This window comes from Gorilla gorilla, chromosome 1, assembly GCF_029281585.2.
Source record: "Gorilla gorilla gorilla isolate KB3781 chromosome 1, NHGRI_mGorGor1-v2.1_pri, whole genome shotgun sequence".
Lineage (NCBI taxonomy): Eukaryota > Metazoa > Chordata > Mammalia > Primates > Hominidae > Gorilla > Gorilla gorilla.
This window is the reverse complement of record NC_073224.2, coordinates 73,924,043-73,940,599: the sequence shown is the minus strand read 5'-3', so window position 1 is coordinate 73,940,599 and position 16,557 is coordinate 73,924,043. Positions and strand designations below refer to the sequence as shown.

Genomic DNA, 16,557 nt, shown 5'->3' with positions numbered 1-16,557 from the left:
TAGCCATTTCCTTATCACATGCTGACTCAACCCTCACTTTCCTCCAGTGGAAGTAAGAGGGAAACTTGGAACCAAAATTATGCAAATAGCAGAGCTAAGCCCCAGGTGGAGGCAGAGCACTACCTCACACTTTATTTCTGGGGCTGAGAAATGGCTATCTGGGTGGACAAAAAAACCCAAATCGTAGTTTCTCCTAAGAGTCTCCCCTTGGTGACTCTTAGGAAATTGTTTGATACATAATACATTTTAGCATGTTAAGTTACACAACTAGAAGGAAAACCCTAAAGCATTTTCTTAAGTCTTAATCACACAATTAGTAAATGTAATGGAATTGATTCAACAAAATACATAGAGAACTATATCCAGCAGGATGTGTTACCTTTATCTGGAGACAAGTTACAGAGAGTGTTCAAGTTCTATTCCAGAGGGACCACCTAAGGAGATTATACATCAATCACACATTCACTTCTGATATATTTTCTCTGATATATTCTGCTAGAATGCCCTTCATGAATATCAGCATCCCACGTTTGAGCCAGATGTTGGGTTAGGCCCTATAGGCACAGAAATTGTCACAAATGCCAGCCTTTGGTGTGAGAGACAAGCCTTCTCATCTATCAGCAAGCACACATAACAAGGTTATCTTTGAGGTCATGGGGAAGTGGGTTCCCACAAGCGGGCAAGTGCATCAGCATCTCAGTATGGTCTACAGTCCAAGACCAGTTTGCACCATTTTAAGGTTATCCTACCTCAGGTAGAAGGAGGTGGGATAATGACCACATACTACATTCTTGAGAATCCTCAGACTAGGGTGAAACAAAGTGATCCACCCTCAGCTTGAATGAGTGGACACATTTAAAGCATGTTAGAGTGGCAAATAATATTCACAGCCTGTATTAGTTCATTCTCATGCTGCTAATAAAGATGTATCTGAGACTGGGTAATTTATAAGGAAAGAGGTTTACCATTCAGCATGGCTGGGGAGGCCTCAGGAAACTTTACAATCATGGAAGAAGGGGAAGCAAACACATCCGTCTTCACATGGCGGCAGCAAGGAGAAGTGCTGAGCAAAAGGCACCCTTGTAAAACCAGCGGCTCTCGTGAGAACTCACTCTCACGAAAACAGCAGCATGGGAGTAACCACCCTCATGATTCAGTTAACTCCCATCAGGTCCCTCCCATGGCACATGGGGATTATGGAAACTACAATTCAAGATGAGATTTGGGTAGGGACACAGCCAAACCATATCACAGGCCTAGCTGGTCTTCAGGTTGCAGTTACTATCTGAACTCCCCTGAATATTGGCCAATTAGTACTGTCCTTTTCCTAAGGTAATAACCTCAATCAGGTTTGACTTCCCAATTTGAGCAGAACTTCAGAATCATTCAGTTAAAACACTAAGTATATTCTGCCTTTTGCTCTTTCATTTGTCTATATAGAACTGTACCTATCTGTATGTCTTTCAAGATCCTTCAATATGGCCAGAGGAAAGTGGTGGGGGATGGAAGTGCAGAAGAGGGACCAATTTCCACAAGGTAGTGAGAGGGGGCTTCTCTGGGTCCATTAGACTTAATCTGAAGTTAGAATGTTGGAAAGAAACCAGTCAGGTGAAGAGTAGCAGAGGGTGCATTCCAGGTGGTAGGACCCACATATTTGACAGTTCTGAGCCATGGGAGAGTCTGGAGTGTGAAATACTGAACAGAAGCCAATGAATCAGAGCTCAGACACCAGGGAGAAAGAGTAGGAAGTGATTAATTTAAAGGGACTGCAAAGGAGCCAGCTCTTGTAAGGTGTTGTAAGTCATAGGAACATTAAACTCACAGTGTTTTTCTGTGCTGTAACTTTAAGTGCTATAAATTTAGAGTGTAAAATAACTATGGGCCCCTTAAAGACTGAAAAATTGGTACAGAAAGAAGAAAGTTTGCAACAAGCCTTCATTACATTACAGTTTGTAAATAAACTGTCTTTATTATTTCAACTTGTTGATATAACCTTGTCTCTGGAAAAATTGATTTTTTTGGTCTGAAATTGTTTAGTTTTCTTGGGTTTACAGAGAATGCATCATGATTTTCCAGTTAAAATATTATTTTCATTTAGTGGCTTTTCACTTAGCAGTAGGGTTTTCAGGAGTGAATTAAACATAATAACGAGGAAAAGGTATATTTCTATTCAGTAGCAGATAATTCTAGTATCTAAAACATTTATATATAATTCTGTCAGTTTTGTTTTTCTGCTGGCACTCAACTCATTGGACTTTATTTGTGTTTTAGAAACAGAGACAGGGTCTCACTATGTTGGCCAGGCTGGTTTTGAACTCCTGGCTTCAAGTGATCCCACACTTCAACCTCCCAAAGTGTTGGGATCACCCACATGAGCCACTTATACCCTGCCACTCATCAGAGGTACTTAAGATCCTCACCTGTTTTATGATTTTTTGAACTCGAGCTTATGTTCAGTGGAATTTTATAGGAATTATTTGAGGTCTGGATAGAAGAATATTCCACCAAAGAGAATATAATTTTAATCCTTCTAAGTGATTTATCTCTGTTGACTAATAACCACTTTAAATAATTGGCTTGAGATTTTTTTGGATATCAGAGGAAGTGAGTCTTTTTATTCTACCTAGCATCTAGTTTTTGATAGACAAGTTTCCTTATTATACCCCTCTTCTGGTTGGTTTGGTTTCTCATTGTTGCTATTGTTGTTCACTTTTCACTGAAGATATAAGGCATTCTGGTTTATGTGTAGGTCTCCTCTCAGCCTCTGCATGTTGGGCAGTCTCTTTTGTCTCCTTTCTCCTAAGCCCCAATGCAGCTTTTATTAAAAGGAAGCTCAAGTTCATTAAAAATCAGCAGACCCTTTCAGGGTAGGTGCTTACGTCAGGGTTCTCTTGCCTCTCTGGATTCATTCATTCACTTCATTTATGTTTACCTCTAAAGCATTTTCTTTCTTGGCAGCACAGCAATACATTTTTTTTTGTATTCAACATTTTCTGTTATTTTTCAATGGTAAGTTTATTAAGGGCATCTCCATTTTTTTCAAGCTTTTGGAATCTTTTGCTTTCAATTACTCTTAAATACAGCAAATTTATATTTTGCTACAGGTTCCACTCTGAGTCATTTTTTCTTAATAGATTATTACATCCCATTTACCTTTATTGAAAATCTTTCTAAAGTAGTTTGTAGAGGGAAACATTAATTTTTTCAGGTAAATAAATACAGTAATTCTAGTATCCAATAAGAAATTACAAATTCTAGATATGTGAAACTAATTAACACTGGAAAAAAGTAAAACCCCATAACCTTATAGAAATGTGTTGTTCTTGTGGTGGCTCATGCCTGTAATCCCAGCACTTTCAGAAGCTGAGGTGGGAGGATCAGTTGAGGCCAGGTGTTTGAGACTAGCCTGGGCAACATAACAAGACCCTGTCTCTACAAAAAGAAAAGAAAGACATGTATTAGTCTCAGTTAAAGCTTGTATAAAGCAAGCAACAAAAATGCTCAAATATACAAATGCATGGGTAAATAAAGCCCTGAACCTTAATATGGGAACCATAAAAGCAAATGTGAATATGGCATTTCAAGACTACATAACTGAGAAGCAAGCCAAACTATAAAATAAATTAATTCCTGTAGAATAAATACAGAGAAAGCAAATGTAACTGTAAAAATGGAGCAAAACATGTTGCAAAATCCTGTGAATGTGAATAGATTTCTATATAGCCATAGAACTTGTAGATTAACAAATCGTTCAAGAAGAACTGGTACAATGGAGACAGAAAAATGACTTCCAATGTTACAACTGCTTATAGAAAAGACAAATATTCACTTATACATATGTACAACAAGCAATAAAAAAGGAAGAAGTCTAATAGAAATTGGCTTTTGAATGACCGTAATTATTAACAAGAAAATAATTTTAAAAGTATCAGATAGGTTCTCTTCTTCATTCTCAAAATCTAGACTACCATTTCTGCTGGAATCCAGATTATATACTTCATCTGTGTCACTCATTGCATTAAAAGAGTCATCAGTCCTTTAAACCAGCGGTCCCCAACCTATTTGGCACCAGGGACAGGTTTCGTGGAAGACAATTTTTCCACGGACCAGGGGCCTGGGAGGGATGGTGTCAGGATGAAACCGTTCCACCTCAGATCATCAGGCATTTTCTCATAAGGAGCACGCAACCTAGATCCCTTGCATCTGCAGTTCACAATAAGGTTCACACTCCTATAAGAATCTAATGCTGCTGCTGCTGTGACAGGAAGCGGAGCTCAGGCGGTAATGCTTGCTCGCCCTTCGCTCACTTCCTGCTGTGCAGCCCCGTTCCTGACAGGCCATGGACCAGTACCGGTCTGCAGCCCAGGAGTTGGAGACCCCTTCGTTAAGAGATCAACCAGCTCTTCAATATGTCAAGATTTATGTGGGTAATTATATCAGAGGAGAGAAGGCTCTGGTCTTGTCCTCTTATAAGGGCACTAATCCCACCATGGGGGCTCTACTGTCATGACCTCATCTAAACCCAGTTATATCCTAAAAGCACCATCTCCAAATACCATCACATTGAGGATTAGGGCTTCAGCATAAAAATTTGGGGGAGATACAAATATTCAGTCCATATCAGCATATGGATGGTGGTTGGAATATAGAAGAATAAGACTCTCCAGGTAGAGGGTATATAGAGTGCTAAGAACAGAACCTGGGTGTGACTTGCAATTGGAGTGCACACAGAGGAAGAGAAGTTGAGTAGGAGTCTAGAGGGAGTGATCAGAAATATGAGGGCAGAACCATGCTCAAAGGAACTCCAAAGGTCTTAAATTTGAGCGACAGTGGTACTCAGAGAACATTTGCCTTTGGGAGTCTCATCCTGGAGGAGAAGATATCTTTGTATCTCTTATTTCCCACCAAACTAAGTGAACTTTCATCAGTTATTTCTAGTCAAAAAGGTAAATGTGAAATATTAAGTAGTCCAGTTGAAGCAGACCTTTCATTATTTGATCATTGAGTGACCTATAGCCTCAGTTCCAAATTCTTAAGATAGGGACAAAGTTACCTGTTTTATAATAAAGCTTAAAAAAAAATTCTCTACCCTGCTCTGTCCCACTTGACCTCTGAAATCTCCTAGTTGGTCAGCTACCAGGAACAGGTAATGGTTGTGTTGAAATCGGCCCACTTTCCATACTTTTGGGACATGTTTTAAGGCTTCATTTGCAAATGTTAAGATCTTAGACAGTGCTAGTTGCCAAGAGCCACCTACAAAGGTAATGCCAGTCCTCGGACCCAAATCCCAGGGGACTCTAGGTCTCAGGTGCAGAGCCTAAATTAAGAACCAACTCAGTAACAAAATTCTCCTTAATCCTTGGAAGCTAAAGATCCAGCTTTGAAAAATATATTTCCATGTAATATATTGATACTTTTGTTGTGCTCATTATATACTATAAAACACTTGCAATTCATTTATGCTAGTTGAGTCTCTTTACTTATTTATTTACTTATTTTGAGATGGAGTCTCACTCTGTCACCCAGGCTGGAGTGCAGTGGGACGATCTGAGCTCGCTGCAACTTCTGCCCCTCCTCCCTCCAGGTTCAAGCAATTCTCCTGCCTCAGCCTCCCGAGTAGCTAGGATTACAGGCACACGTCACCTTGCCCGGCTAATTTTTGTATTTTTAGTACAGACAGGGTTTTGCCATGTTGGCCAGGCTGGTCTCAAATTCCTGACCTCAGGTGATCCACCTGACTTGGCCTCCCAAAGTGCTGGGATTACAGGCATGAACCACCACACCTGGCCTTGTTGAGGATTCTTGCATCTATGTTCATCAGGGATACTGGCCTATAGATTTTTTTTCTTGTGTCCATATCTAGTTTTGGTATCAGGGTAATGCTGCCCTCACAGGTTGAGTTTGAGAACTGGTATGAGTTCTTCCTTAACTGTTCAGTAGAATTCAGCAGTGAAGCCACCAGGGCCTGGACTTTGATGGGAGACTATATTACTGATTTAATCTCATTACTCATAGTTGGTCTTTTCAGGTTTTCTATTTCTTCTTGGTCCAATTTTGGTAAGTTGTATCTGTTCAGGAATTTATCCATTTCCATTTGGTTTCCAATTTGTTGGCATATAGTTGTTCATAATAGTCTCTAATGATCCTTTGTATTTCTGTGGTATCGGTTTAATGTCTTCTAGGCCCCTGCTGCTTTCAACACCCTGAAGCGTACAAAAAAAAAAAAATTAAGGTCTTTCCTTCAATGATTTTATTCTTAATTAAGGAGAACAATCACATGAAGAAAATAATAAGTAAATGCTAAACTATGTTGTTCTGATTTTAAGAATGACAGTTTTAAAGGGAGTGATCACTATCAGCTAGAAGGATTAAGAAAAACATAAGGAAAGAGGTGAAAAATAAAGATCCATAGATATAATAAGCCCAGATAATTGATTAGTCTGGATTCCCTGGAACAATCCCAGCTGGAAATGTTTTGTATCATTACCTTCATGGGAAGCACTGGAGTTTCAAAATTTAACAGTGACTAGTATAATAATTAAGGATACAATTATTCCAAAGACTTGGAACACAAAATTACTCCAAAGACTTGGAACACAAAAGGTTATCCAATTTAAACAAAAGCAACCTTGCAGATTTTATTCCTACCTTAAAGTAGTTTGCTGAGCACTTACAGTAGTGTTCCAGGCACGGCAAGGAGCGACCTGCGTTAGCCAGGCAGAATGCCCGCCTTCACTGAGCTTATTTCTTTCATGGTTTTTTGTTTGTTTTTGAGACGGAGTCTCGCTCTCTCGCCCAGAAAATGGCGTGATCTCGGCCCACTGCAGCCTCCGCCGCCGCCGCCCCCGACCCCGGGGTTCAAGCGATTCTCCTGTCTCAGCCTCCCGAGTAGCTGGGATTGCAGGAGCCCGCCCAGCCACCCAAGCAGCTGGGATTGCAGGCGCCCGCCCCCATGCCCGGCTAATGTTTGTATTTTTTTTTTTTTTTTTTAGTAGAAACGGGGTTTCACCACGCTGGCCAGGCTGGTCTCAAACTCCTGACCCCAAGTGATTCGCCCGCCTCCGCCTTCCAAAGTGCAGGGATTACAGGCACCGCACCCGGCCAGTTTATTTCTTTCAAGAGACACTGGCGTTCAGACTATCTGAATCAATCCGGTAACTACGCCCACTGAACACCTACTACGTGCCAGGTATTGAACTAAGCCGCCCTTCATATGCCATCTCATGTAATTATCTCAACAACCCTACCAAGTTAGCAGCAAGGTTTCCAGTTCTGCCTTCGAAGGGAACCTCCTCTCACCGGAGATCCCTATGACAGACCCTGCGAAATATTTTGCTGCATCAGAATGCTACAGGCCGTCAACTCCCTAACATGCGCAAAAGCGGGCAGCCGATTATCCAGGGTAGTGGATTATCCAGGAGAGTGGATTATCCAGAGTAGCAGGTCTGGCGCGCTGCCCGCCCGGCTCAGCCCATCTCCGTAGCAACGAAACCCTTCCGCGCCGCGAGGTGGCTGAGCCCCGCCCCCTCCATTGGCGCGCCCTCGCCATCCCCCGCCCCGGCACGCGCTCTGCGCATGCGTACGCTCGCTAGTCCCGCCCCCTAGCGCCGCGGTCGGAGCCATTTCGCCGATTCCTCCATGCGAGTTGCTGTGCGTTTCTCTGTTGTCTCGGTAGAAGGCCAGAGTCACACACGGTCCTAAGAGCTGGGCACCAGGAAGCGAAGGCTGGTAAGGGAGAGACGTTCCGGCTACCGTGCGTGGCGGCGGGGTCGCGGGCGGGCGGCGTGGACCATGGCTCCGCAGCCGGCTTTGTTGCGAAGCGCGGGCGGCGGCGGCGGCTGGGGGTGGGGGAAGGGACGAGCCGCCCGCGGGTCCCCGGATTGCGGGTTGCGTGCGCGCCTCGCCGCGATGCGCTTGCGCCGTCCGGGCAGCCTGTGGCCCCCTCCCCTCCGCCCAGCGTTTCCCGCTGCTGCCTGTAGCAGGCAAAGCCCGCTTCCTCCTCTGGCCTGCGTACGCCGGGGCACCGCGGCGGCTGAGGGAAGGGGGTGCTTCGCCTGTGGTGGTTGCCGCCGGGGCGCCACTGGGCTAGGGCCCTTCAGTCATTCATTCAAGCCACGAATAACTGGCGCCGTCGTGCAGGCCTTGTGGGTAGAGCAAAAAGAAATTGAAGAATGTAAAGGGAGAGCGCCTTTGGCTAGTATAGCGAGGTAAGGCGTCTCGAAGGAGGGAGGCTTTGAGCTGATAACCTCGGCCAACGCGAAGGAAAAGCAGAGCCTGCCGAAGCGGAAGGGATTAGTTATCGCTTAAGGGCAGAAACTGGGCGGGAGCTGAAAGCAGGCCATGTGACTGGAGTGTGGCGAGAAGGCCTTCAAAGGAGAATGGGTTTTAGAGTGGCAAGAGTGGAAACAAAAACCATGTAGGACAATATTTCACTAGCCCGGGTGTGCAGTAGTGGTGGCAGGAGAGCTGGGGAGAAACGAATGGATAGGGGACGTATTTTGAAGCAGAAATGCGTAGTGGTGGAAGGTAGTAGATCTGGAGTCAGGCTACGTTTTCTGGAATTCTTGCGCCTTTTTTTTTTTTTTTTGGCAAGAGTCTCGCTCTGTCGCCAGACTGGAGTGCAGTGGCGCGATGGCGGCTCACAGCAACGTCCGTCTCCCGGGTTCAAGTGATTCTCCTGCCTCAGCCTCCGAAGTAGCTGGGACTACAGGCGCGCGCCACCACGCCCAGCTAATTTTTGTGTTTTTAGTAGAGACGGGGTTTCATCATGTTGGCCAGGATGGTCTCGATCTCTTGACCTCGTGATCCGCCCGCCTTGGCCTACCAAAGTGCTGGGATTACAGGCGTGAGCCTCCGCGCCCGCCCGAATTCTTGCTCTTATAATTAGGAGCTCTGTCTTCCTGAAGCAAGATATTCTTTGTCTCAGTTTCCCCTTCTCTAAAGGGATAGTGATCTTACCTGTACAAGATTACTAAGGATTAAGTAAAATAGTTCCATTTAGATGATCTATTATGGATATTGTTTGACACACATTAAGGGTTCTACAAGGGATAGCTATGGAGAATCTTCAGGGAGTGGACGACTCTCAACTTGTGCCAGGAGTAACTTGGTGGATGTCGTACCGTTTATGGAAACCGAAATGTAGGGGTAGGGTGTTGGAACAGATTTGAGGGGAAATTTAAAATTCTGTTTTGACTGAGATGCCAAGTTAGCATGCAAATGGGTGAGTTAGTGCCACAGTTGGATGAACTTAATTTTGGACTTTAAAGAGAAACGACGGGCGGGCGCGGTGGCTGACGCCTGTAATCCAGCACTTTGGGAGGTTGAGGCGGGCCGATCAAGAGGTCAGGAGATCAAGACCATCCTGGCCAACACGGTGAAACCCCGTGTCTACTAAAAATACAAAAAATTAGCTGGGCGTGGTGGCGGGCGCCTGTTGTCCCAGCTACTCGGGAGGCTGAGGCAGGAGAATCGCTTGAACCTGGGAGGCGGAGGTTGCAGTGAGCCAAGATCTCGCCCCTGCACTCCAGCCTGAGCGACAGAACGAGACTCGGTATCAAAAAAAAAGAGAGAAAAGACTAAACTTTATATGTATTTGGGCATCGATAGCATGTAGTTGGTATTGAACATTATGGGGTTGTAAGAGACTAGGGAGACAGGAGTTTGATAGTATAGTCCTTCATATTTCATATTACTCATTCACCATGAGGGCTTGTTGTTTAATTATTCACGAGGTGGAATTTCCAGATAAACATTTTCAGCTTTCCACGGCTTTTTTGTTAATAGGACATTCCCTTCGCCAAATGGATGACCAGAGTTAGACTGTGGCCACTCAGACGTAACAAATTTATGCTAGGGGTGCAGTTTGATGACGTTAGACTTAGGTGCTGACAAAATGCATCAGACGTGAAACGTGAAGCAGACGGTTTAATGCTGGTAATGGGATTTCTTCTCACAGCAAACTAAATTCATAGCATTTTATTTTCTCTGGTTATAAATGTGGTCTCATATCTTGCTTACAGTTTAGACTCAGCATTTAGACTGTTAGGCTCCATATCTTGTGGTATTTTATAGACTTGTTGCACTTCAAGAAAACTTTAATATCCTCAAATTTTAATAAAAAGGCCAAAAGGAGAGATTTGGTATAGAACATTTAAGTTAATAGGTTACTGTCTTCAGTACTGAGTGCTTAATGTATTTGAACTTTATTATATTATTAATACATGGCCTACAACTTTGGGGACAATGTGCTAGTGGTCATAATCAGAATGAGAATAAAACATTGAATTTATATGCAAATGATAACTGTTTCTTAATATATAGTAGTTTGGATTTGAATTTAGGCCTCCACGGTGGGTGACTTGGAAGTTACTTTTTTAAATCTTAGTTTCTTACTTCCTGAAAAGACAATGATAGTACCCACCATATCTGTGTGCCATTGTTGTGAGGATGAACTGAGTTAAATATATAAGGTGCCCGTTGTAGAATATAGGGCCTTATATAAACTACTTTGTAAGAAAAGATAAAAATCACTCTTAGTCCCCAAAGATAACCATTTTAGGGGGTATTTCTTTCCAGTCTTGATCATGTATATGTACTTTTCATGAAGTTCAAATCATACCGTTTTGTATCCTTTTTCTTACAACATATAAACGTTCCAATTATGTCGTTAAAATTTATGGGGAGTCTTAATAGCAACATGATAGAATAGCCTATGTTTAACCCAGATTCAGTAATCCAGATAATTGGTTCCTCCCAGTTTTTGCTATTATAAATGCTGTTTTTAACTGACTTTTGTTTTCTTAGATCTGAAGAAGACGCTTGAATCATGGGTGACGTTAAAAATTTTCTGTATGCCTGGTGTGGCAAAAGGAAGATGACCCCATCCTATGAAATTAGAGCAGTGGGGAACAAAAACAGGCAGAAATTCATGTGTGAGGTACTGAAGAATACAGTTTGCGTTTATGTGATTTATGAGGTTCATTTTGGGGTTAAAAGAAAAATGTTTTCTGTTTGGAGATGTTAATGTGTTGCACATTAGGAAACAACAGTTCTTTATTGTGACTTGACTGCTATTGTAAATCATTTTCAAGTCAGCATTACTTTTAAAACAATCTGACAGGTAAATTATTCTAATTAGAGCCTATATCTTCCTCAGCTTCCTCAGTACCAGTAGTGGGGATGGGAAAAGTTGGATCAACTGTTTGCAGTTTTATAAGCACGTTTAGAAAGCAGAGCAATTCTTGATTGCTTGAAATCAAAGTGCTTAAATACAAATGGAGAGCTTGTTCATGGATATTACAGAATCAGATTTTAATGTGAACCTTCTGTTATATGAGAAAAAAAAATCTGAGCCACTTACATTATTTTTGGATACAACACAATATAAGCTTTTTCAGTAGCTCATGCATTCTCTTAGGTGTATGATTTTCAGTGTATTTATAGAGTATATTTCCTGAAGTTAGCTGTTTGTTGTCTCTTAATGGACTACTGAATTATGACTTTTTAAAATCTCAGAATTACCCAGGTCAGTCTCTTAGAACTTTTTTTTTTTTTAAAGGTTCAGGTGGAAGGGTATAATTACACTGGCATGGGAAATTCCACCAATAAAAAAGATGCACAAAGCAATGCTGCCAGAGACTTTGTTAACTATTTGGTTCGAATAAATGAAATAAAGAGTGAAGAAGTTCCAGCTTTTGGGGTAAGTACCTATGGCGAAGCACTTGAGATGTATGTTGTAAAGTTGTACAAACTCAATATGCGTAAGAGACTCAAGATAGTAATTTTTCACTGTTTTTAGATATATCGTGTTTCGTAATGAAATTTGGCATCTTGTTTTCTCTCAGCACTGGACAAAATTTCTGAAGATGTGGATTGCATCCTTATTATATACCTGTCTTAGGGGCTTGAGAAATTCCATTAATCTTTGTCTTATGGTTTTATTTCATGTATTTATACACCAGAAATTTCAGAGTCTGTTATGTTCCATTCATTACCAATGATAATACTTTAAATAAAATAGAAAAATCAGTAATATTTTAGACATGTTTGCTCCCATTGACACTCCCCCCGCCCCATAAGCAATGAGGTCTTGCTCTGTTACCCAAGCTAGAATGCAGTGACACAACCATAGCTCACTGCAGCCTCAAACTCTTGGGCTCAAGCAGTCCTTCATCCTTAACCCCCTTAGTAGCTGGACTACAGGTGCGTGCCACCACTTCTGGCAAGTTGTTTGTGTTTTGAGGCAGAGTCTTGCACTGTCGCCCAGGCTGGAGTGATCTCGGCTCACTGCAGCCTCCGCCTCCTGGGTTCAAGCGATTCTCCTGCCTCAGCCTCCGAGTAGCTGGGATTACAGGCACGCTCCATGATGCCCAGCTATTTTTTGTGTTTTTAGTAGAGATGGGGTTTCACCATTTGGCCAGGCTGGTCTTGAACTCCTGACCTCAAGTGATCCATCCACCCACTTCCGTCTTCCAAAGTGCTGGGATCACAGGCATGGGCCACTGCACCTGGCTGACATGTCCTTATATAACAAAATAGTATTTTATGCAATGGAGTATTTTTGTGTTTTTTATATCATGATTATCTTAATTATATTATGTAAGTATGCAACAAATACCTCTGTCTAGTAGGTTGTTTTTGGGGATTTTTGTTTTGTTTTTCTGCCTTTTTTCTTTTTGGGCCTCCATCAAACTCTTGGCCTCAAGCCATCCTCCCACTTCAGCTCTTCCCCAGTAGCTGGGACTGTGGGTGTGTGCCGCTACACTGGGCTCTAGTAGTTTTTAAGAAATAAGGTTTTTTTTGTTTGTTTTGTTTTTTATGACGGAGTCTTGCTCTGTTACCTAGGGTGGAGTGCAGTGCTTACTGCAACCTCAGGCTCTTGGGTTCAAGCAGTTCTCCTGCCTCAGTCTCCTAAGTAGCTGGGATTACAGGCACCTGCCAACATGCCCAGCTAAATTTTGTATTTTTAATAGAGACGGGATTTTACCATTTTTGCCAGGCTGGTCTCGAACTCCTGACCTCGACCTCCCAAAGTGCTGGGATTATAGGCGGGAGCTACCGCGCCTGGCCCACGCCCAGCTAATTTTTGTGTTTTTAGTAGAGACAGATTTTCACCATGTTGGCCAGGCTTGTCTTGAACTCCTGACCTCAAGTGATCCGCCCCCTTCAGCCTCCCAAAGTGCTGGGATTACAGGCGTGAGCCACTGTGCCCAGCCTGTCTATGCCAGTTTTAACAGGGTCCTGTTACTGAATTTTTGTATTCTGCCTTGTTTATGACAGTATTCTGACTCGTTATGAAAGAAATCTTATTTCCTTCCATTCCTTTGACTAAGAACTCGATAGACTTACTTTCCGGTAGATTAACTGCTGGGTAATTATAGTATCTTACAGTCTTTAATTTCATTGGTTTGCCTATCTGTAAAATGAAGGGATTGGGCAAGATCATCTTAAAAATGCCTTCTGGTTGAGAAAACAGTTTTGCAAATATCTTTTACATGTTTGACGTCTCCCTCTATTCTTTATCTTTTAGGCCCTTCTCTATGGTCTTGTAGATCTGCTAGTGACAAATTATCTTATTCTCTTTCTGAAAATATTTTTATTTTACCTTCTTTAAGAATATTTTCACTGGATGTAGAATTCTGGGGTACCAGATTTTTTTTTCCCTCTTGGTATGTAAGTGGAAAAAAAAAACAGTTTTCCTCTTCTCTCATACCACAACAATCAACAAAGAAGATTTCTGTGACTAAATGTGGGGTGGAGGTGGGGGGCTTTTTCCACACACCCCAAGCAAGCAATCAGTTCTGCAGCAGACACTAGCAGGGTATCCTCCAGTTCAACTCTGACACTACCTGGAGATAGCGTCAGACCCCACAGGGTGAGGACTCAGTCCCACAAGACTCCCCAGCCCCTTCAGACACCACTTGCAAGTTTGGGCCTCTAGAACTTCTGACTAACTAGCTTCAAGTTATGGTTTTCATGACTGCCTCTTTGGGGTCAGTTAATTTGCTAGTGTGGCTCACAAAACTCAGGAAAACCTACATTTACCAGTTTATTATAAAGAATACTACAAAATACAGTTGGCGAAATAAGTAGGGCAAGATATGGCGGAGGCGGCAGGGAGCTCCCATGCCCTGCCTCAAACACCATTCTTCAGGAACCTCCACCTGTTCGGCCATTTGGAAGCTCTCCAAACCCTGTCCTTTGGTTTTTATGGAAACTTCATTATTCAGTATTGATTAAATCGTTGGCCTTTGGTGACTTGACCTTCAGCCCTTCTCACCTCCCCAGAGGCTGGGAGGTGGGACCGAAAGTTTCAGCCCTCTAATCTTTCCTTAGTGGTTCTGGTGACCATCCCCCCACACTGAAGCTACCTAGGGCCTGCCAGCCAGCAGTCAACTCGTTAGCATACAGAAAGTCTCCACTTAGGAGATTATAAGGATTTAGGAGTTCTATGCCAGGGAAATGGGATTGAAGACCAGATGTACTTTTTTTTTTTTTTTTTTTTTTTTTTTGAGATGGAGTTTCGCTCTTATTGCCCAGGCTGGAGTGCAGTGGCATGATCTCGGCTCACCGCCACCTTTGCCTCCGGGTTCAAGCGATTCTCCTGCCTCAGGCAGGAGTATCTGGGATTACTGGCATGTGCCACCATGCCCGGCTAATTTTGTATTTTTAGTAGAGACGGGGTTTCTACATGTTGGTCAGGCTGGTCTCCAACTCCCAACCTCAGGTTATCTGCCCGCCTTGGCCTCCCAAAGTGCTGGGATTACAGGCGTGAGCCACTGAGTCCAGCCAGAGACCAGATAGGCTTTAAAGATAATATGACACTGTCTACTTCCTGTTTTCTGTAAGAAGTCAGCTATAATCAAATCACTCTCTCCCATATGTAATGTGGTAGTCTCTGTTTTTAAGATCTTTTCCTGTTATTTTTGGTTTTTAGTATTTTGTGTTGTGACCGGGCATGGGTTTTTTTGTATGTGTGTGTTCTAACTTGTTCAAGGTTTGCTGAGATTCTTGAATCCATAGATTTATGTATTTCACCAACTTTGAGAGACTTAGCTATTATTTAAGATATTTTTTTGTTTTATTTTTTGTTCTTTCCTCTTGGTGTTTATATTTAAGACTTGATATCCACAGGTCCCTGAGGCTCTCTTTCTTTTTTTTTTTCCTATCGTTTTTTCCACTGTTCCTCAAATTGAATAATTTTTATTGATTATCTTCAGATTCTTTGATAGTTTTTTCCGTCCCTTCCATTTTGCTAAGCCCACCCAGTGTATTTCAGACACTACCTTTTTCACTTTTAAAATCTCCAGCTTATTCTTTTCTGTATATGTTTTCTCTGGTGGCATTTCTTTTCATTCGTTATAAGTGTATGTTTGTAATATAAATATGGATTTCTTTTATGTCATGAAGCTTAATTCTAATTGCTGCTTTAAAATCCTTGCCTACTACTACTAACATCTGAGTCATCTCAGGGTTGGATTCTCTTGATAGGTATATTTTCTTGAGGTTGGATCACATTTTCCTCTTTGTGTATCAAATAATTTTTTATTGCATTCTGGGCATTGGAATATTATGCTGTGGAGACTCTGAATAATGTTATACTCCTCCAAAGAGCATTGATTTGGTTTTTTTGTTTTGTTTTTAATCAGGCATTTAATTTGACTGGACTCAAACTGCAAATGCTGTCTTTTGGATGTTAACTCAGATCTCACCTCAGTTTTCTGATCATTTAGGACAGCCATGGAAGAGTCCTTCAGGTCTCCTTTGCTGGGCAGCTTGGAATCTGCCCTGTACATGAGTGGTTTTCAAGGGTTAGCCAGAGATTTCAATATACAGAATTCGGGGCTCCTCCTCTCTGGCTGTTTCCTTTCCAGCATTCCCTCACTTTCTAGCAGCTTTGCTCTCCCTGAACTCTAATTCTGATTCTTCAGGCCAAAAAGATGGTTTCATTGGAGGTTTAGCTGCCTGGGATGGCTTCTCTCAGGCTAAAAGCTACAGTAAACTGGAATTAGACCCTTGATACTCCGTGCTTCCCCATTTTAACTTCTCTCAAGAATCTACCTGCTTTTTTCATTCATTTTTTATTGCCTGCATATAGTTCTGGTGTGTTGTGTGTGTGTTTGTATTTTTTCCCCCTAAAGTTTATTTTACCTGCAGGAGGGTCAGTCTTACAGGAACGTACTTGGCTACAACCAGAAGTAATCCCCTAGGTGATTTTTTTATTATTGTTTTAACATGGCTCAGGTGTTTTCTATTAAATGCTCCGTGGATTTCCTGCTTTCTTCCTTATTTCCTCTGTTCCAGCTACAGTAGCTGTACTTCTTCATAGGTCTTCAAATAAGCCCTCATCTTTCTGCCTCAAAACTTCTATATCTGAAGGACTCTTCCCCAGCTGTCCTATTTAACATTATAAACATTGTCACCCTCAGGTTACTTCCTAAACTCCTTCAGTGCTTTATTTTTCTCCGTAACACTTACTTTTTAACTCAGTGTTTCTCAACTGGAGACCATTTTGTCCCCCCAAGGGACGTTTGGGGATGTATGGAGATATTTTTG

General features: G+C 42.3%; 1 protein-coding gene across 2 annotated transcripts in view; it reads left to right on the top strand.

Annotated features, from left to right (window-relative positions):
- The first annotated feature begins 7,590 nt into the window (after window positions 1–7,590).
- DHX9 (DExH-box helicase 9) overlaps window positions 7,591–16,557 on the top strand; it is a 48,864-nt gene continuing 39,897 nt past the window's right edge. Inside the window, exons 1-3 of one of the 2 annotated variants that reach the window (XM_031012699.3) lie at window positions 7,591–7,728; window positions 10,807–10,939; window positions 11,561–11,701. In XM_031012699.3, coding sequence (XP_030868559.1) covers window positions 10,829–10,939; window positions 11,561–11,701 — 252 coding nt within the window. In that variant the 5' untranslated portion in view covers window positions 7,591–7,728; window positions 10,807–10,828. Of the gene's footprint in view, window positions 7,729–7,889; window positions 8,208–10,806; window positions 10,940–11,560; window positions 11,702–16,557 lie in introns of those variants that run through there. The other variant, XM_055367114.2, reaches the window with a different exon arrangement.